This window comes from Microchirus variegatus (assembly GCF_963457635.1).
Source record: "Microchirus variegatus genome assembly, chromosome: 7".
Classification (NCBI taxonomy): domain Eukaryota; kingdom Metazoa; phylum Chordata; class Actinopteri; order Pleuronectiformes; family Soleidae; genus Microchirus; species Microchirus variegatus.
Window position 1 is genome coordinate 13,736,190 of NC_139808.1, and position 22,064 is coordinate 13,758,253.

General features: G+C 41.0%; 3 protein-coding genes across 3 annotated transcripts; 1 reads left to right on the forward strand and 2 right to left on the reverse strand.

Annotated features, from left to right (window-relative positions):
* Nucleotides 1-631: 631 nt before the first annotated feature.
* On the reverse strand, nucleotides 632-13,506 carry p3h1 (prolyl 3-hydroxylase 1; the record flags this gene model as incomplete). The annotated part of the gene is made up of 16 exons (XM_083892683.1): nucleotides 632-700; nucleotides 2,871-3,569; nucleotides 4,667-4,807; nucleotides 4,917-4,992; nucleotides 5,076-5,193; nucleotides 6,028-6,178; nucleotides 6,310-6,405; nucleotides 7,022-7,149; nucleotides 7,251-7,378; nucleotides 7,472-7,524; nucleotides 7,626-7,715; nucleotides 8,776-8,915; nucleotides 9,668-9,799; nucleotides 9,891-10,080; nucleotides 11,392-11,544; nucleotides 13,045-13,506. The coding sequence occupies 16 exons, from the start codon at nucleotides 13,504-13,506 to the stop codon at nucleotides 632-634; spliced, it is 2,826 nt and encodes a 941-aa protein (XP_083748809.1).
* A 923-nt stretch (nucleotides 13,507-14,429) lies between these two features.
* Nucleotides 14,430-17,396, forward strand: cUnh1orf50 (chromosome Un C1orf50 homolog). The gene is made up of 5 exons (XM_083891897.1): nucleotides 14,430-14,572; nucleotides 14,945-15,060; nucleotides 15,226-15,312; nucleotides 16,253-16,384; nucleotides 16,707-17,396. The coding sequence occupies exons 1-5, from the start codon at nucleotides 14,524-14,526 to the stop codon at nucleotides 16,890-16,892; spliced, it is 570 nt and encodes a 189-aa protein (XP_083748023.1). The 5' UTR covers nucleotides 14,430-14,523; the 3' UTR covers nucleotides 16,893-17,396.
* Nucleotides 17,397-17,561: 165 nt separating this feature from the next.
* On the reverse strand, nucleotides 17,562-21,191 carry ap5b1 (adaptor related protein complex 5 subunit beta 1; the record flags this gene model as incomplete). The annotated part of the gene is made up of 3 exons (XM_083892392.1): nucleotides 21,041-21,191; nucleotides 19,739-20,527; nucleotides 17,562-19,484 (listed from the first exon to the last, which is right to left on the reverse strand). Exons 1-3 carry the CDS (start codon nucleotides 21,176-21,178, stop codon nucleotides 17,562-17,564), a joined length of 2,850 nt encoding a protein of 949 aa, XP_083748518.1. The 5' UTR covers nucleotides 21,179-21,191.
* Nucleotides 21,192-22,064: the final 873 nt, after the last annotated feature.

Genomic DNA, 22,064 nt, shown 5'->3' on the forward strand with positions numbered 1-22,064 from the left:
TGTGCAGGGACTGAAATATTCTTGAAATGGCTTATCAAAACAAGGTTGTTTTTTTTTGTTAATCTTTATTACATTTCATTTACGTATTTGTGCCATTGTCAATAACTGTGAGGTAATAGGTTATTGCATAAGGGAAGTAAACATATAAGTCAAGTCAATAATATATCGATAACTAGTTTGCCTTGTGAAGCTTCTTGGTGTTTTTGTTAAAAGCGTTGGCATGTTTTTGTTCATGTAATATGTTCACTCAGAACAGGCTGCTCTGAGTATTACAGAAACTGCTGATCCACCGGGATTTTCAAGATGTTCAACCATCTCCACGATTTACAGAGAAAATAAGCATGCCGCCAGAGGTCAGAGAATTGCTTTGACTGGTTAAATATAATAAAAAGGCAACAGTGAGTCAAATAACCACTTGATCCAACCAAGGTATGCAGAGGATCATCTCATATAACACATTGCACTTTGAAGCAAAAGTGGTGCAGCTGCTGAAGACTACACCATTTCCCACTCCATTAAGTGGCCGGTCAGTAAATGGCCACTTAGAAATGGGAAATTGAAACTCTAAACATATATATAGTATACACTGTAGATCTGTCTTCCTCCATAGCAGCTATAAATGCCCAGCATCTCACTTGGACCATTGCTTCCCTCTCAGCTGTGGTCCCATGCCCAGACCGGCACGGCTGTGATCCCAGTCCTACAGCAGGAGAATAAGGAGACAGTTCATAGCGGGGCTGAAGTCATCAGCCAGGCATTTGTCAGAACAGCCACCAAAACAATAAACCCCTCTGTCCTGCTGCCACAAGGTTGGTTTTGGACAAGAGGCCCGGAGAGCACTGAGATGGACTGGCAGCAGCTATGAAAATGGCAACTACAGTCTAACCTTGCCTTCTACTGTAAAAACACCACAGGTGCCCAGAGAAAGGGGAACCAAGGGTTTACACAGATAAATGATAGCAGTCACAGAGTTGGGACAATAAGAATATATGTTTTTGTACGAGTAGGCAGAGGAGCATAGCGAGTGAGGTCATGTCAGTCTTTGATCGCCTGCTGCTTCATTCCCATCTCTTCAAAATCACTGCTGCATTTAATCTCAGATCTGCACCTCGCTGTGCCCGACCCCAACCTGCCACCTCTGTCTCCATGCTCACCACATTACCATGGCGACAATTAAGAAAACCAGTCGTGTGGCACACATAATACAAACACACACACACACAGAACACTTAAAAAAAAGGGAAGAAAATCCTGACTTCTACATCCCGACTTGCAGTGAAACTGTTTTGTGTCTGTAGGCAGAACAGTGAGAGACGGCTGTACCAATCACCGACTAGACCTCCGTTGTCTACTGTACTCTCATACTCTGGCATACACCCCTCCTCCTTTTCTCTCCCACTGTCTTTTGGAGAAACAATGGTCAAATCCATAGGCCACAAATACACAGAAAAACAAAGTGGCCAGTGTGCGTTTCTCTCCCTCCTTCAGTCGAACAAAGAAGACACAAAGAAAGCACTGACAGCACACTCACACACACACACACACAGTTCACTTAGTCCAACTCACATGTCCTGTGCTGGGTTGGGTTTTGGTTAATGCATGAAGATCACTTTTACATTAACCACAAGAGCTCAGTCACTAATAAAATACAAGTATTTGTATATATTTACATATAAAATAAGTATGTGTGTGCGCGCGCGCGATGGCGGACGGGTGGGTGTATAGTGTAGATTTTCACTAACAATAATGTCACTGTGTTTGAACAGAGTTCAGGGAATGTTTGACTTAAATTTGACTCGGTCAAATGTTAAGTGATGTTTAGTGAAACACACGCATGCACGCCATCATTCGCTCTCTCTCTCGTCACGAAGCGTGTTTTGGGGTTTTGTTGCTCACTGTTGTTCTGTCTCTCACACACAGTGTGTGTAGGCAACTATGACTCTGGGATATGTGGTGTGATGTCTGGGTGGGTTTAGCATGTGGATGAAGTCATGGCCGCACAGAAGAACAGAGAGGCCAGAGAGAAGTAAGAGTATACACAATAAGTACATTGACATACATTTTATGACATGATATCATACTATATAGTAACCATGTCAGCAGCTATGTCCAAACAGGAGGGAGATATCTCCACAAAGCCAGATTTCCTGCAGATTTATAAATGTGCTCAGATTCAACCGAGTTGACATGATGCGAGAGACAATGAGAAGTCTGGCTCAGAGTGTGTCCACTCCAGTTTAAAATAGATCACAGTAAGACAGCGGGCAGGATTTCCTAAATCCTCAAAGTCCACGCTCTGGTGATTTCAATCAGGAGTGTCTGTGCTTTTGGTTTGTTCAACGAGCAGTGACTTTGTGACGAGTCTGGTGTTTTTTGCTGCCACCCAGTGTCAGCTCCACGCATCGCACCATGTGTTGCTTTGGCACGAAAACTCTGCAGGATTTAGAAACGTCAACTTTTTTATTTCATTCATTCAACAAAGTTGATTTAAGACTTTCTCAACAGAACATATAACCCCCCCCCCTCTTCCCACCACCCCCCTTTGGTTTCATGACATCACATATCTCAGAAAACAAAGATAGTTCAGGCTGAAAACTGAGATGAAAAGTCGATAGAGACACATTTTTGAGGCCGAATGACGTCAGTTAAAGTAATGTAGGCACCATTGCAGATTGTCAGCAAGAGAATTAATGTATATAAAAATACTGATCTGTTCTGAGGGACATCTGCAGTAAAACATCTTATCACCCATCCCAACCAATGACTTTAAAAAGACATAAAAAAAAAAACATTTCAGTTGCACTGACAGATAAGAACTCAGAGACAATGGCATATCAAGAGTCAAAGGTGCTGTTACATCACAGCTCTACCTTGTTATTCTGAGAGTCTGATGTAGCTTTTTTGGAGTCCTTTTTGGCGACTTTTACTGTCTTTTTCACAGCTGCTTTTGTCTCCTTTTTGTCTGCCTGCTTGGGTTGAGTTTTAACCTTCTGTTTTGCGTCTTTTTTCACAGCAGCTTTACCTTTGTCTGCTTTCTTGTCCTTTGTCTGCTCTCCAGCTTTGGCCTTTGCTTTCGGAGCAGTTTTGGCTTTAGTGCCTGTTGCTGTCTTTTTGACTGGTTTCTCCGCTGTCGTGTCCTTTGGTGTGTCAGCTGGTTTGTCGGCCTGCACGTCCTCCTTCGTCTCTGCAGGTTTCTCTTCTGGTTTGTCGGCCTGCACGTCCACCTTTATCTCTGCAGGTTTCTCCTCTGGTTTGTCGGCCTGCACATCCTCTTTCGTCTCTGCAGGTTTCTCCTCTGGTTTGACGGTCTGTGCGTCCTCCTTCGGATCTGCAGGTTTCTCCTCTGTTGTGTCCTTCGGTGTGTCAGCTGGTTTGTCGGCCTGCACGTCCACCTTTGTCTCTGCAGGTTTGTCCTCTTGTTTTGCGTCCGTTGTCTCCTGGGCAGCCTGCGCAGGAGCCTCTGGTGCGTCTGGTTGGGGCTCGGAGCTGACGGTCACCTCCTTCTTGTTAAACTCGGCATTCACGGGTGTAGAGAACATATTCAGCATGTCCTGAGCTTGGATCCTCTCCTACAGAACCAGAGGCAGCATTGAAGGGGAAACAGTGAATGCACAATAATCCAGTTAGGAATCAAAACACCAGAACCAGAGCCAAACACAAAAGGTCTATTCACACACGATTAGTACCACAGTGGGAGGAAGGTCCTGTAATCAGATTTGTTTTCCATTGAAGGTGTGTATTTGCTGAAAAATTCTTAGGCAGGACAAATTTCCTTCAAATTGCTGCTACAGCTATATTTATTTTGCAATTACACACTTCTAGTTTTCTGTGCTGCAACAATGATCCAACGTATATTAAGTTAGATTTTAGAATATAAGTGCCTTTATTGGTCCAGTGTGTACACTTTTGGGGAAATGATTTCCATTGTGCAGAAACTGAAAACAAAATCATAATAATTATTTTATAATGTAATTATTATTTTATGGTATAATGATTTTGTATGAATTGTTGTTGTTTTTTAAAACCCTAGAATAAGGTGTTTATATGTATGTCAGCAGCAAGGTCAGCCATTTAGGGCAAACTATTTTTATTTTTTTTGAAGTGATGCGTCAGTTGAGGGATATTCAACTGCAACAAGGACTGAGTTATTTTATTTATGTTGGCTTTGATCTGAAACACTGATGTGATAATTGAACAAAACTTTGAATTACTTTTAATGATGGTTTGTAAACACTGATATTTTGTTTTTGTTGCAGGGTTACCAGGTCTGAAAGGTGTCTTAGAAACTTTTAGGATAGTAGAGGATCAGACAAGTAGAGGGAACTGTACGTGTAAAATTATTTTTTTTAATTATTAATTTTGCATGCAAAGGGCAGCTACACAATATGATTATGGTCAGGTATCTATTTGTTTGGTTTCTTGGAAAAGGGTATTTTTTGCATTTACCTCGTAGTTATTCACAAATAAACAAATAGTATCTTGTTTGTTGAGATGTTCAAAGTTACTTTCTTAACTTTTCTCTTATAGGTGTGACACACCACTACCTCCCATGTAGATCAAAGCAATACGTTACTGCATTCCAGTTTTCTTTACACCTATGGTAGAAAGTATGGTTGTAGAGAGATCCTTTGTAAGCATGGTGTTACCCTGGAAAGATCATCTGTACCTTATCCTCGTGAGCAGGGTCCAGTGTGAACCACAGTGCCAAAGCACACCTCTGACCCTTAGTGACAGCTCTGACACCATGAGGGTTCTCTTTCCCTGCACCAAATCCGACCACGCGGCCACACTGCGGATGAACCTCAGCCTGGAAAAGCAAAAAAAAACATACATACATCATACAACATTGAACAACAGAATAGAAGTAAAGCTGCTTTTTGCCACACAGAGTGTGGCGATAAAAGGGGGACATTTACCGTGACTGTTTTTGCATCCAACTCAGTGAAAATGAAATCACCTCCTTCAAAGTCACCATTTAAGTAAAGAACGGCACTGCGGATAGAGGAGGACATACGGATGTTATGTGGTTGCTCATGATGCGTGCTGTCACTGTGTATTTCTGAGCATGCATTCACCTGTAGTCTCTGTGTGTGTATGCAGGAGGTTCCTTTATGCACTCATTGAGCTCAGAGACCAGCAGGCAGTTGTCCGCATGGACAGCGTGGCTCAGGTCCTCGCGGTCCACCTGCTTGTCTGTATAACAACAGTCCAGAGACAAGTTGAAACAAAACCTAACACAAGTACTGTTATCAGCAAGAGGCACGACACCTGGATCAAAGGAGGTTGTTGCCTGGAGCCCCAAACTGAGATGGGGCCAGCACGAACAGCTGATTACATGTTTTACTGTACATTCATTTGGCAAATTAACCTTATCATGTTGAGGAATAGTCAAAAGAAAATGTAAACAATGTTCCTTGGCTGATGCTGATACCGATCATTTCGAAATAAGCCAATGGCAGATTTTAGTTTTTTTTCCCTCCATCTGATACATGATGTCCATTTATTAAACAACACTTATTTCTCTCCAGTCTGCATGCACATATATAGTTTAAATAAAAATGTATATAACTAAATACAAACTATACTAAATATTAGATACATAAAACAGGTAAATAATAAAAAAAATACTCTATTTTAGTGAGTGTGAAAGCATTTGTCAAGTTGCTGAGAACAAAAACGTGTAAACTTCAATTCAAATTTCAATCAACTAACTACTACAAAAACATATTTATTATGTTGTAAGGATCAATCTAATTGTTTTGTTTGATATTAAGTAAACCAACAGACTTTTTTATAATTTTATAATAATGATTAGAACTTTAAGTTGTTGGGTTTTTTCAAACAAATCAGTCTAATTTCTGTAACAACTGCACAACTCTGTCTGTACAACTGTATATTTGACCTAAACCAAACCACTCTCAGGATTAATAAAGGTGTATTGAAATGAAAACTGAGGTGGTCTCTTCCAAAACACACACACATGTAATAGCGTACAGTACAATCGTACTAGATCAGTCGCTGACTCACCATCAATGGCAGAGCGACAGACCAGGTGGGAATAGGCGAAGTAGAGCGCAGTGTCCAGGGCAAAGTATGACTCCAACACCTTCTTCACTCTCTCACTCAGGTCAAAGAAGAGCTGAGCGCTTTTTAGAGGAACTGTCCCTTCTTGACCGAGCTGCAAGAAGTGGGAGGAAAAAAAAAAGCTTCTTTATTTACAATAAATAAACTTAAGTGTAGAAAATTGACCTGGGTTTGACCAAACATAACATTTTTGTTTACTGCTTCCACCATGGCAGAGCTACAGACCTTGACAGCTTTCAGGATGGTGATTCCCTGGAACGTCTCGCTGGGAGAGTGTGGGGAAGGGCGCCCCCTGTAGCCATCACCTTTCAGTGCAGCTGCCTGGAAAATTATTCACAACACTCATGTCAAGATGGGCTCACACAAGCACACAATGTCATTGCATTTTGCAACAGTGAATCTATATTTTAATGGGACATACAGTACGTCATAATTAAAGGTGCCATATGTAAGAATGTGGCCAAAACCAGTTACTACATACAAATTCAAAATACAGAGGTCTTTTAGGTTTCGTTTTCTGACGTAACTGGTTGCCCGGCAGCTGAGACTTTACTGACTTAACATAATGAACATAAACACAAATTGCAGTCTGCAAAATATTTTTTTTATATTTTGGCTGTACTGTTGTTGTTGGTGAGTTCAGTTTGTTATATGAACATTATTCCTGAGTCTCTGTGACATATTAGGAGGATTTTTACGGCCAGTTGCTTTTATTTATTGATTTATTACATAATGCATCCTTAAATAGTCAGTTTAAAGAGCATTATGCTCAATTCCCATTCAGGTTTCACATTATTCACAGACTCACAAGAAAACTACAGATGAGGAAGACATGATTAGATGTTGGTTTTGATCTGACTGCAGAAAATACGCAGACTTAGTGTAGGTTCACAATCTAATCCTGTGTGAACATTACTTCACTTTGATGATAACTTACATTGGAGAGGTTATGCAGCTCCCTGCACTCATCATCACTGATCACTCCATCCAGCAGCACCCGCTGAGAGCCGTTCAGCTGCTTGGACGTCATGGTCACCTTGATATTATCATGCAGCACGACGTCACCTAGAGGAGGTAGGGTTTACACAGGTTACCAGGCTACACTTGGTTTAGCTGCATGAGCGCAAGTTCTGATTGACAGATTCAAGTAACACTCGGTGTCTGACCTTCCTGTGGCACGATGACCTTTGTCATATCTGAAGAATCCTTCTTCTTCTCCTCAACTAGAGTCTCAATCTCCTTCATTAGGTTTCCTATTTCCTCCGTGATCCTCGCCGCGGTCTCTTTGTCAGCCCTGTGACACAGAGGAGTTACAGGATATCCATCACGTGAAGTGTAAAATCACATCTGCCCTGCCACAAACGCATTTGTTTCTTTTATATCTTACTTCTGCTTCTCTCTCAGTTTCTTGGGCATGACGTCTTCAGGTGTCCATGTGTCCTAATGATCAAAGAAAAACAGCAATGTGTCCATCATCACACTTTTAACACAGCATGAAATTACCACAAAGTGGTTGGAGGTTAAATGATTTATCGACTCACTGGATCTACAAAGGTGATGCCAAATGCTTCATATGCAAAATAGAGCAGCTCTTTCTCCAGTATGGACTTCTGAATGTACTGTTTCACCACCTAAAGTCAAGAAAAAGCAGTTGTTGACAATATCTGTTGAAAATTACCACAAAAACAGTACACACACATGAATGAGAAACCCTGTTGTATGCAGAGGCTACAAACTCAGCACATTACAAAAAATCCCTAAGTCATTTGTATTGACGAGGAGTCCTATTAAGCCAATATAAATACAGCATAATATGGACATTTAGTGCCTGTGGTTTGTAAAAAGCCTTAGTTATTGCTTCTTTAAAAAGAAGCAGAACACATTTATGTTGTTAGGATTCACATCAGTGCTTTTACTGTTTCTGTTGAGCACTTGAGTATGTTTAAGAGCTAATGGAGGATATTATTCTCTCAGCATTTGCTGTGCCGGGCTGATGTGCTGCTGATTGTTATGTATTAAAGGGCTCATATTATACCCTATTTCTCCAAGTTAACCTAGTTCCCTGGTGTCATAATGAACATGTCTGTGACATGCTTTGGTCAAAGGATGAAGCACCACAGCAGTTCAATCACCCCAACAGCTCTGGTCAGAACGCTCTGTTTAGTAGTATCTTTTTAGGTCCACCTTACAAATAGTAAAACGAAACTTAAGGGACAGGAAATGACATCAGCCACAGAGGCTACTGGGAGCTAACAGCAGTTAGCATTTGGAAAAGTGATCATTTGCAGGCTCTAGCAGGCACATTGCTGTCATATATAACATGTATCCACTGGACAGATAAATCCTCTGAGGCTGGAAGTTTTTGTAGAACTCTGTGCTGCACTGTGGAGCCAAGAATAGAACTTTGCGCGGACTTCCGGTTTTTCGGATACCGTTGCCCTCAGGCAGCACTCTCGTGTGTTTTACGGACAAGGCAGAGCTCCGCGAGACAACAATGCCAGGAATTTAGCGCATTGTGACGTCCCAATTAGTGCGGAAGTCAACATTGCGTGTTTTATCTCCTGTTATTAGACTGAGGAGGACCACAAAAACATGAGTGAGTCATCTTTTTTCACACAAAAATGATTAAAAAGTAAATTTTAATAATAACACAGTTCCATAAAATGCGATGTTAATTTAGAACTACTGTACCTGTCTGGCTGATATGGTTTGTGCTTTGTCCTCGCCCAGCACAGCAGAATAATATGCCACATTCTGTTTCATCACCTCATCATTAGGGTGGAACAACAGGAAGGTTTTGCCACATTCTATGGCCTGCTCGTATTTCTCACCTTGAGACAGAGGACAGAAGTACGATCAGGAGATCACAGATTAGCAGGTAGAAGGTCTGATAATTATTCAACAGAAACACAAAATGTTTTGTTAGTCAGGGGGAAAGAAGCGATCAAATGTGCATCTATTTAAAAAATTTAATTTGTATTGTGGCAAATCAAAACCGAGACATTATCTCATGGAACTTTTTGTACAAAAAGGTTGACATTTTATATTTAATGAAAAGATGAGCCTGATGATGGTTTGATGATTTGAAAGGAGTTCATCAAACTGTGACAAACCACCAAAAAAATTTTTTTTATTAATATAATGAATTGTTTCATCTAAGTGAATCAAACCTCTCGTCTTTTATTGTTTTTTTTGCTCATGTTTTTCCTCAGATTGAACTCCCTGTTATGTTTATGTACGTCTTTAGTCTGTTGGCTATATTTTTTTTACATTTCACACTGCACAACTGCATCAAACCTCAGCACTATGTGCTAGATTTTTTGACACAATACTTGTGACTTTTTTGAATCTTACACCTGGTAAATACTCCAGGTATCTGCCAATAAACTAAAACTAAGAAAAACTTAACTAAATCTAAGCATTTACAAAAAAAAACTACTTTTAGAGACAAAAGGTCAAAACGAAATAAAAACTAAAACTAAAGGAAAAATCCAAAACTATTATAACCTTGATTTCCACTTCCTGTTACCGTTAAGAGCAGCATAGATGCACAGGCTGATAAAGAGAGTGATGTGAGACTCACTGTTGTAGTAGGAGAACTGCAGGTAGTTGAAGTGTGAGGGGAGGAAATCCTCAAAGGGCTTGTCTTTGCCAGCCGTAGATGCCAGCTCCACAGAGCAGTGCTGCTTACAGCTCAGCACCTGCATGTAGTGGTCTGACACAAACACACGCCCACAATGTCACCAAAGGTTCAGCTTGCACGTTCTTAATCTTCTGTATTAAAAAAAAATGTACAGTGTCTCTACCTGTCATGGTCTGGAACAGGTCAGCGCTGTATTCCATGTAATTGTATCCGTCATAGTTGTAGGCTCCCTCGCACAGAGCTCTGCACTCGTCATCGGCTGTGAAGTACCCATCTACGGCCATTTCAAACTGTTCAGCCGACAGACCGAAGGAGTCGTGGCTGTAGTAAGACTTCCCTTGCAGGAAGTTGGCCTGAGGAGAAACAAAAGAGATAACTAAAACGAGATAGATTTTGTAGCATTGGTGCAAATTCGCCCAAAAACGCATCCATTTTCGCGTTCAATCCAAAAGGGCAGCCTTCCTGTAGGAGTCACAGGACAGCTGTCATCAACTTTTATTTACGGCCCAATCTAATGAAAGTGTGTACAGAGTTTTGTTCATGTACGTTAAACCCGACAGGAGATGGCCTACTAGCACTATTTTGCGTCAGTTTTTAGCCCCTCCCACTTTTCCCAATTTTCCACGCTTTTCCCCTGAACGACTTTCACACACAATCGTTCACCAGTTGTGATGCGGTTTTGGGGCATGGGAAAGGCCTCGAAAACGAGGAATAATTCCACGAAATAATAATAATAATAATAAGAAGAAGAAAGAATTCCTTCAATTTCAATAGGGTTCTTGCACATTTGTGCTCGAACACTAATAAATACACAATCATCAGATATGTTACCATGGGTCGTCTTAAACTTGCCAAGGAGAAACATAATCAACTTAATAATTCTGATGTTAAAAGTGCCTCTAGTCTATGGAACATCTTACCTTCTCACATAAAACATGCTCTTTACATTCATTCAAAACCAATGCATTGGTTTAAGCATTCTCTCAGTAATGAGATCAAAATAATAATGATATATTATTATAATAATAATAATAATAATAATAAAAATAATGATATATAATAATAATGATATATAATAATAACCAACCTGTGGTTTAATGACTAGTTGATATTGTGGTAGTAAATTTGTAAATTGTATTCATATTTTATGTCGACCCCAGGAAGATTAGCAACCAACATTGCTATTGGGATCTAAATAAACAATAAACCCCAATCCTAATACAAAAATAAACCATGTTCCTCTATTTAGGTAACAATCACTTTGATGTACCCTTTACTCTAACAACAGCAATAACACAGAAGGTACTTCTTATAAAAGAGAGACAAAGCTGTACAAAGCACTTTTCACCAGGCTGAGATTTCTGTCAACCTGCCTTCCTGTGCTGTCCATTATGATAACGTTTAATGTTTTCTTACAGGTGAGTCAAACACGATCTAGTCAGTATCAACAAAACTCTCCTCCACTAGGCTTCAGTGTGTGTTTTTGAGAGCACAAAGTACGTGTTGAGCTGTATGATTTGCACTGCTGCAGTGTATTGCAACACTTTGCAGAGTCTTTATTGGTGGCTATGTGGATGTGGAGAGTGCTACAACAGGCAACAATAAAATAGATTTAAAATGCCAAAAATGTTGTATGATTCATAAGAATCGGAGTTTGCTCTCACCATATGTAGCCTGGCCTCCAAATCTTGGAAGTCCTCCTCCTTCACTCCCTCCATCATCTTGTAGTATTCCAAGTTCTGTCTCATCTCCATGTGCTCGGGGTTGGCCTGGAAGAACGTGTGGGCTGCTGCCACTGCCTTGTCCAGCTTATTGATCTGAAAAAGAACACATGGTTCATCCCATGAGGTACTTGTGATCGTCTATACATCCATCAAGACTAAATAGACAGTCTTCGAAGTTGGTTATAATTTCCTTAAGGTCCATTACCAAATTTCACTAGTGCAGCTTTAATTAACAAGTGGATGGTAAAGATGTCGTGTCTCAGCAAAATCTAAACTAGACTAGACTAAACCAAGTCTTCCTCAGTTCAGTATGAAATACATTGTTGTGAATTTAGAAGTAAAATGTCTTTGGTCCTAGAGAGTCAATGCTAAAGTCAGATGGAGCATATTGTGCCTTTGATTGACATCTTACAATAATGACCTGACCTTAGTGTTTCTGGCTGCTGCTTTGATCCAGTCCACTTGATCAACGGGAGTTGATTGTTTTTAGAAATATGTTCAGCTGATCAACAGCTTTAACTTTAATTAAGCTTTAATGTGTTAAGTTTCTTTTGTTGTTGTTTTGCGATAAATCAAATTAAAACAGGAATTAATGGATGGACAATTAAACAAATAATAATAATAATATGAATGTTTATCAGAATAACTGTCAGATAAATATTTCCCTCATATATAATATATAGTTTATTTGTCTCCTGAGTAAAACTGAATGATTCATACACACTAAGAAATCAAAGTACGAGACTGTAGGTACAAATGCTTTTTCGCTCCAGTTGTACCCTATCAGGGTACAAGCACTGTACCTTTAAAATTTGTACCTGCTTGTTTGTACCTCTAAAGAAACATTTCTGCAGCCCTAGTGACAAAAATGTACCTTTATGTCCTGGTACAAACATGCACTGATTGGTACACACTGAGAAAAGTACAGTGCTTGTACCCTGATAGGGTACAACTGGAGAGACAGCATTTGTACCTTTTCAGGTACAGTCCCGTACTTTGATTTCTTAGTGGGTAGGCAGAACAAGTAAAAATGCAGTATGTAGGGTTAACATGAAATTTGAAGTCTAATATTGATAGAGTTATTTTTGATGATGTTGCTGCTTTCAAGGTATGTCAGCAAGTCCTGTATTTTCAATTGTAAATAACAATAATACATATATATATATATTTATTTATTTTTAAACTGTGAATATAAAAGCTCCTCAGTGGTCAAAGTGAACAGCTTTCCATCCCAAATGATTACTGTGGTTTGAGAAGTATGAGTTGATCATAAGCACTTGAAAGCAGCAGTTTGGGCCTTTAAAAACCACTGGATCCCAGAAATCTACGTCCTCACGTCAGACTCTGCAGACTCCACCTTAAGACGTGGCATGACTGTGCTGGTGCTGTTGCTGCTGAGGGGGTTGGGGTATTTACAGTTTTACAGCTCTGATCTTAAGTTTGAATGAGATCAAAACTAAAATGTCATTTTAGTTTCACTGGTAAAGCTCGGGCCTGCATCATCATTTAACCTTTATGTTTTGAGTATGATAATGCCTTTTACAAGACCAATTTACATTCGTTGCTTACAGCATTGAGTATCAAGTTGTGTACCTTGAAATAGGCGACTTGCAAGTAATTATATGGGCTCCTCTTCTTAAACTCCAGCTCCACGTCTTCAGTGACTTTGTGCATAGTGGGAGAACCCAGTTTCTCGGTCTCGCAGGAGTTCACACAATCCGCCCGTTTCAGGATTTTCTGGAAGAAGCCCAGGTCATCCACAGACCCGGCCCCTGGAACTGGAACTCCTAAGCCGGCCAAAGGGTCACCGAAAGCGGTGTGGTTGGCGCAGCTGATCCGACACTGAGCCTTCACATTGCGGACTGTAGCTTTGTTCCTGAGCGCTTTCTCCATGTTCAGGATGACCGTGAGCCAGTCTCCCTTATAGTACGCTTCCACTGCCGTGTCGAAAAGAAAATCGAACGGCTCCAAAACAAAGTGGTTGTTCAGATTATTGTCCGATGTGCATAGTGGTAAAAGAAGAGACAGAGATACGAGCGCAAAATGGAGCTCCATGATGCTGAACCGTCACAGCTCTGCAACGGGACAGAGAGACGGATCAGAGAGGCTGGGAGCCAGATATCTGGTGCCGGTTCAGAGGAAAGGGAAAACTTTACTTCTTCCTCAGACAGTAACTTGTCTGGAGGTGGGGTTTCAGCCCCCAGCAACACCCCCTCTGCCCCCCACAGAAATCAGAGCCACTGTGTGGGTAAAATCAAAGAAAACAAAACTTCACAATAAAATAACAACTTCATGTAATACATTTGCTTTTCATCCGTTTTTGTTTACAGAGGCCGAATACAAAGAAATACACACGCGCGCACACACACGCACGAACACATCATACATTACACATTTGTTACAACAATCTGTATATAACAAATTAGATTTTTTTTATTGTCATTGTCATTCCGTGACAGTCACAATTATAACAATATAATATTATTACAAATACATTTTTAACGATTATTATAGAAACAAATGTTATATGAAAAATGACACACATTTTACTTTAAAAAAAAAAAACACCTAACCCTAACAATTTCGGAGCACACGTAGCTTTAAATGTAAATTCCCATATATTGTTCATGTATTAACGGAAAATCTATGTTTTTGGAAATCGTGGAGTTACAACTTTACAGAAACACAACATCAAATGTAGCGGAGCTGGGCAGTTGGAGGTGTGCCTGATGAAAGATACTTATTTTTATCAAATAATACGCAATAAATATTTTTAATATCAGTCATGATGAAAAACAAAAGTTCAAAACATAAATCCGTTGACAAAATAAAAACTAGTGTCTGTGTGTGTGTTTCGCACATGGTTTCCCCACAAATAGTTTTACACAGGCAAACGTACGACTGCTATTCAAGGCAAATTAGGACCTCGCGAAGCCTCCGGTATTTTTAACCAAGATAGCTGGTGGTGGTGGTTAGTTGTTACAAAAGCAGTAAATCAGCATGTGAGGTGGTCGACATTACTTTATAACTTACTGCAAAATAGATTTTCGTAACAACTGTTAAGACGAGACCATGGACAGGACAGTCAGCCTCCCCAGTCAGCCCAATAAAACAACCACAGGTAATGTTAAGTCATTTAAACCGTGACAATATTTAAATTAGCAACTAGCATTAATAGTAGGAATTTTACTGCTTTAACAGCTGTGGCGTGGTGAAATTGGAAATGATGCATGTATTTGGAATTGGTTAATCGTTGGTGGTTGTAGTGACAATTTCCACGTGAGTGACTAGACTTGTGTTTGTGTTGTAAATAAACTCAGTGCATCGCTCTATTACACTTACAAATTATTTGAGCAGTTGTAGCTTTTGTCATAGTACGGTAGGTACAATGACTGTTGTGGCTGTGATAATTAAAATTGTATTAGTAGTAACGACTCAGCCTTACATGTTACATGTGTATGTGTGACGTAACTGTCCCTGTGTGTTTGTGCAGTGACTCTGGTTGAGAACAGCGGTGCCCCCGGCGGCCTGGAACTGGTCAGCTCCTACCAGACCAACAGAGTGGGAGACCCTACGGACCTGGTGGCTCTGGCATCACAAGTTCAGAAGGTGCAGTCATCTTAATGTATTTTTATTCATTTACTATTTTATTATTTTATCTTAGTTTTTTTTTTTTTGCTTAATAATTTTATTGCAGTGTTTTGCACGTTTAACCATTACCTGCTCATGTGAATCAATATGAGTAATCAAAAAAGTATTAACTGTCTTTATTAGGGAGATGATTTCATTAAAGCCAACGCTTGCAACAAACTGACAGTCATCGCTGACCAGATAAGATACCTACAGGAACAGGCGAGAAAGGTAAGAAGCTCAACTAAAACTACCGTTTTCATACACAGAATGACATAAATGTTGCCATTGTTCTGTTTGGGGTATACACAAAAATTGTTCAAAACAATCATCTGTTCATCATCTTTACACCCTACGATTTAGATAGATAGATGAGATAGATAGATAGATAGATAGATAGATAGATAGATAGATAGATAGATAGATAGATACTTTATTCATCTCACATTTGAGAGGCTTGGGGAGAACTGGAAACAATCCTTGCTGGGAGAGAGGCAGTGCACTATCTTTACACAAGGACAACATACAGAGACAAATGACCACTCACTCACCCTCATGCTTATAGTTGCTAATTTATCTAAATCATATCTCCATGTTTTGAATTGTGTTAGAGTATATAGAGAATACAAATTTCACACCCATCATGCCCACATAATCTTATGTTGGCAAAGAACTCGCTAAAGAATGTTATTCAGATCTGTGTGGTGATTCATAAAAGTATTATAAAAAGTAGTAAAAGTAGGGACGGAAGGAAAAATGTTGGTATTCAAGTATAATATATATATATTAGAGCTGCAACTAACGATTATTTTGGTAATCGATTAATCTGTCGATCCTTTTCTCGATGAATCGTTTAGTTCATAAAATGTCATAAAATGTTAAAAAACGTTGATCAATGATTGTCAAACCTGGAAATGACGATGTTCTCGAATGTCTTGTTTTGTCCACAAACCAAAATGATTCAGTTTTAAGGATTTCTTTGTTATGTGGAGCAAAGAAGCAAAGAAAATATTCACATTTAAGAAGCAAAAACAATCAGGAATCTGGTTTTAATCATGAAAAAAGCCTCAAACCGATTATCGATTATCAAAATAGTTGACGATTAATTTAGTAATCGATTAATCGTTTCAGCTCTAATATATATATATATATATGTTTTATTCTCTTCCAGGTTTTAGAAGAGGCTAAAAGAGATGCTGACCTCCACCATGCTGCCTGTAACATAGTCAAGAAACCAGGCAACATGTACTATCTATATGAGCGACCCTCTGGACAGAAATACTTCTCCATCATTTCCCCAAAGGTTGGTATTACTCTGACATGTCCACCTGTGTGGATATGAGTTGCAAAATACCAATACAGAGCCTGTTACTTAATACACATGAATGCCTCACGTGGTACATGGCACGTGACAAAACTGGATAACATTGGGGGGGTCAAAGGTTGTTAAACCAAGGAGGGAGTTGATAGAGCAGGTGGCCAAAACAGAGGCAGCTTAGGTTGGATATGACTGGCTATCGAGCAGCTACCACACTAGTGATATGTAGGAATACACAGGTTATGAATCGGCTGATTTATCTTGTGTGAAATTATTCCTGGCATAACCTTTGTCTGCTCCTCTGTAGGAATGGGGCACAAGCTGCCCTCACAAGTATGTTGGTGGATTCAAACTGCAGCATGACATGTCCTGGACCCCGGTAGATGAGGTGGAGAAGAGGGATGCAGAGATCGCCATTATGGACAAACTTCTAAGTCAGCAGACTGCCTTACCTCCATTCACAGAACCAAACTTCAATGGCCTTTGTAACTAAAGGACGGGGTGGACACACGGTGAAGACTAATCATGGTCTTAATGGACATAAATTTAAACTGTGAAAAATCCATACATGAATTGAATGAAGTCACAATGTGACTCAGACTGCCTCACTACAGGATTTTGTTTGGAAGCAGGTACAACATTAAGAATGTGTGTTCTTAAAGGATGTTGATTTTCAGCTGTCATCTTACTGGCATGTTGCTACCATCAGCTGCTGATCAGTGGAATAGCCTGGTAACTGCAGAAGAATGTAAAACAGCTTATTTCGAAAATAAATGATAATGATGGATAACACCTCTCTAGCTAGCAGTTTAGTTTAATGGATTCTTAGTTATTTTTTTAGAGCTTTATCTTTTATCGGGGGCTGTAAAACTTACCTTGAGTCACTGGTCAACTCATGTTTAAGTTTTGTGTTTTTTATTTGTAGGTGTAATCAATTAGAATAGTTATGATCATATTTTACAAAGAAACAACAACATATTTAATTTCACACACACAATTTCAGGTCAAGAATATTAAAGTGCAATAACTTTATTTTAAATCAACTGTCTGCATTCCTTTATTTTAAGCACAATTTAAGTTAAAGTGTTGACAAAATGAAATGATTTTGATAAAAGCCAGCTGTTCTTTGATTTAAAAATGGGGCCAGTAAGTTGTATCACAGTCAGCTGTGAGCATCTCCCTGTGAGGACGTGATTGTCAGTAGATACGAATTAATGTGTGGCAAAAGCTGCCAGTTATCCGTAGCGATGTTGAAGTGTGCCGCATCTTCCTCTGACCTGATTCTCAGCAGCACATGAGACTGTGGAGGGAGGAAGAAGAGCACTTTCTGTTCTTCTTTGTGGGACAAATCTGAAATAAGATAAGGGAGGAAGTGTTTCTCCGACAAGGAGGAAAGGGCAGCCTCCTTCAGCTGGCAGCAGAATAGGCTGGTAGCAAAGTCCTCATTCTCTGAGCAAATTTCATCCCATAATCTCTCAAACAGAATGAGTTTGCTGCTTCTTCCCCAGGCAGAGGGAGCGGGCAGGGGTGCAAAGACCTGTTGGAAAGCCACATGGATGGCAGGCAGGACTGAGTGCCAGGAGTGCCCATCCTGGGTGGTAAAGATGGCGCTGGCTTGGAGGGTAGTGGGGAAGGGCTGTCTCGGCTTCAGTCTCAGCTTCACCACTGGCAGCGGTCTTTCTCTGAAAAGGCACGGGATGCTGAGGTTGCTTAATTCTTCATAGTGGTCATCTGTTAGGCTGAAATGCAGGCGAATGCTGAAGAGTTGATCAAAGCAGTGGTCATTATCCTGAGTGTGAACCAGTTGGTAGCTCAGAGTAATTTCCGAGGCAAAGTCGGGGTCGTTGAACTGACCTCTGTAGGCTTCTAGCGTTGCGTTAGCCTCATCTGGGCATTTGTCTGCATCATTCTGGTGTAGGTCACTTTCTGGCATTGTATGTGTCTGTTGACATGTCTCAGAATTCACCTCAACCACACTAAAAACAGCTTTCTCTGTCTGGTGGATGGTCAGCGCTCTCGTCAGCCCCTCACTCTCAGCTACGATGCACGACAGAGATCGTGTCGTAACTTGCCTGCCTCTCTCAGTCACACCCCGTGCCAACACCCCGGTCAGCTTCTCCTGGGACAGTGTGGTGAGGAGGGTGTAGTAGAGGCGTGCGTGGTCCTGGATGTCTGTGTCTCCGTGGTGGCAGGTAAGATGCTGCAAGATGTCGGCCAGAGGGACAAGCACCGAGTCCAGGCTGGGGTGGACAAGCAGGCGGCGGCAAACTGCCAGCACACTGTTCCCCAGATGCCAGTTACCTCTCATGCACAGCGTGGAGGATGATGGAGTGATGATGCTGTACAGAAAACGGAGAGTGCTTTGCTGGGGGATTTTTCCTTCCTCTGCTACTCGTGCCAGCATCTTGAGGTGTGACTTGAGGGCTGGTAAGGTGAGTTGGGTGAGTGACACCTCAGTGATGGCTCTCTGCAGAGCTTGTAGAAGCCTCTCAGCCCAGTTAGACTCAGAGAGCCTGTCCTGAATGTAGTCAGCCAAGCTGATGAGGTGTGGTGCTAGATGGGTGTGGTGGAGGTAGAGCTCACACAGCTTCTCTACCAGGCTACTGGAGTAGCTCTCCATGTGACAGAAATGCATAAGGAAAAGGAAGGTGGCCCTGAAGAAGGTGACTATATTCTCCCTACTGCCTCTGCTCTCCACTATGTGTAGCAGAGCAGCGAGGTGTTGGTAGAGGTAGGCTAGGCCTTTACCTTCTCCATCCTCTCCTTCCTCAAGGTAGACCAGAGACAGCAGGTTGAGTCTGGTTAGCAATGTAGGACTATCATTGAACACAGTGGGCATGAGCACTGAGGCCAGCTGGGGAGTCAGCAGCACAGGTAATGCCTCATCACCGTCACTGCAACTGATGGGCCGGTTCTCTGGAAAGTGCAGGATGCAGTCAATGTAGAAAAGCTTGTCAGCTGTAGTCAGCAGGGGATGCTGGGCGAACACAACTAGTCGTTTGAGCATGAACAGTTCGTCCTCTGCGCTAAACAGGCTGTCTGTGAATGCACACTTCATCAGAAGAGTGGTGTGGAAGAGACACACCTGAAAAGATGAAGACAAACATTAACTCTGGTTCAGGAAATCTTTGTACATCACAACGGCATGAATATCACACAAAGCTGCTACACGTACACTCTTAATTTATTCAGAAAAGATGTTTGACTGCTGATAAAACTGCTGCACAGTCTGTGAGCTACTGTCTCCTGTGGTATACGAGTTGTGAATGCTAAACTAAACTAAATCAGTAGGAAATAATATTGATAAAAAGCTCTTTTTCTCCTCCATTTGACACAAACCTTGCTCGTCCCCAGCAGTCGCAACAGCTGAGCTCTGAATATGGCAGGAGGGATACCAGGCACCATAGCAACCACCTCTGTCAGTCTGTGTAGCAGTGCAGCCTGGCACAAAGGAGTGAGGAGGTAGGACTCCTCCAGGAGGGAGGACAGGATGGAACGCAGCTCCTTGCAATTTGGCCCTGTCTGCAGGGTTGGCACTGAACCCATAGGCCCCAGGATGAGAGATGACAGTACACCAGAGTCCTTCGAAAGGACAGAGTCCCGGTCTGCTTCCCATGCAACTAGAGTATTCCCTCCAAGAAGAGATTTAAGCTGCTCAGCACCAGCACCTGTTTCCTGGGTTAGCTGGTGCACAGCATTTCTTAAAACCAGAGTGTACAGTCCTGCATAAGCCTGGTGGAACTGGGAGGTTTCACTGTGCCTTAGTCCATCCAAGAGCTCGACATGCTGGGAGAGAAGGCCAGGAGAGCAGGATTCCAGCTCTCGCAAACAGTCACAAGCTGTGATCCGGAGAGAATGAGACAAACCATCACTATGGAGGTCAACAGTGTTCTGGGATATCTCTAGTAGCACATCCAGGAAATCTTGAGATGCAGGGGAGCGGCTGCTCATACAAGAAGTGCATACGAGCACAGAGGTGAGAGCCAGGAGGAGGTGACATCGAAACTGTACAAACTTTGGAGGGCACTGGGCAAACACTGACATGAGCTCAAGGGCTGTTTCCTCACCCACAGAGTCTGAGGGACACAGCAGGTGTGGGTACTCGCATAACGGGGACAACAGGAGGACCTAAGAAGGGGGTAAGCAACACTAGTTAGATTGAACACTAATGGGAAACACTAAAACATAAAAACACAACATGATAACTATTTTTGGCATGTTTTATAATTACCTTAATTTACAGTAATTACAGAAAATAGCTAAATGCATACATACATATTATGTCAAAGGTCAAAGTAAATGCCCTTACTCTGACCTTTGACATAATGACATCTCAATTTCTCAAAGACCAAATTGTTGTCAACAGACCAAACCTCACATAAGAAACAACAACAACAATCAAACATTAATTTCTAAAAAGCTTTTGAAAATGATTCATCGCTCTTGTGTTTATTTTAGTCCACATAATCCACACATTTAAATACAAGACTTTCCTCGTTTGTGTTCAACGAAAACTGTCAGTTTAGTGTTGGCAGCTGTACACACAACGCAGAATACAGTAGCTAATATTATCCTACTTAAGTTGATATAGAACTGATACAGTAGTTTATCCATTCAGTCAATGTGTTGATTTGTGTTTACCTTAACAGCGTAGCTGGCTCTGTCATCTCGGATCTCCCTCAGCAGCTCTGCCAGGAAAGCGTCCACAGTTGTCCCCGACAGAAAGTCAGTGGGGCTGCGGGAGAAAGCAGAGAGCCTGTCTGTCCAGTTCACTGCCATTATCACTTATTACTGTCTCCTACACACATTATTTGTTTACTTTAAAGTGAAACGCAACGTTCTTAACACAGACGTCCAGTCCAGTTTACAGGGAGGGGACTTCCGTGTTGTGAGTCACATGAACGTTCATCGTTATTAGCGCTGGTGGTGTCACATTAGCGCCCCCTGCTGCTCCGGAGTTTTAAATGTTTTTTTTTTGTATTTATTTGTTTTATTTCTACCACCTTTATCCCCCACACGAGGGCACAGTCTTAAGTGGTGGTCATTCATTGGACTGTAAGGGCTGCTGTACACTCAAGAGCTGCAATATTTACTGAATGAAATAATGCCTTTATGAGCCACTGATCCCTGGAGTCTACTGAGGCAGCCTTCCACTATGAAACACTTTGCTGTGGCTTTGAAAAGACGTGATATAACTATGTATGTTGGATGTGTGGGTATTAGTACATGGGTCTTGGTACGTGGTTATAATCAGAATTGTATGTAAGGCCATTTCCACCACATGGAAAACAGTCATAATTCATAATTATGAGATATCTCTTCATTATGACTTAGTATGTTATTATCGTTATGACTTAGTATGTTATTATTACAACATATCATATCATAATTATGACTTAGTATCTCATTATTGTGAGATAGTATCTAATTATCACATAGTGCAGACATGTATTTTTATTTTTCAAGTGGAAAATTGTGAGTACTGTATAATTATATATTTGTAAAATAAATAAATAAAAATAGCTCTTCCCTTGTGTGTTGTCTTGCACTACAAGAGGAGACACACAGAGGGCGCTGTTGAATAAATGTACCGTCTCTCTCACAACAGAAGAAGAAGAATCACAAACTGACCAATCAGACGCGCCGTTTATGAATCGAAGAGGAA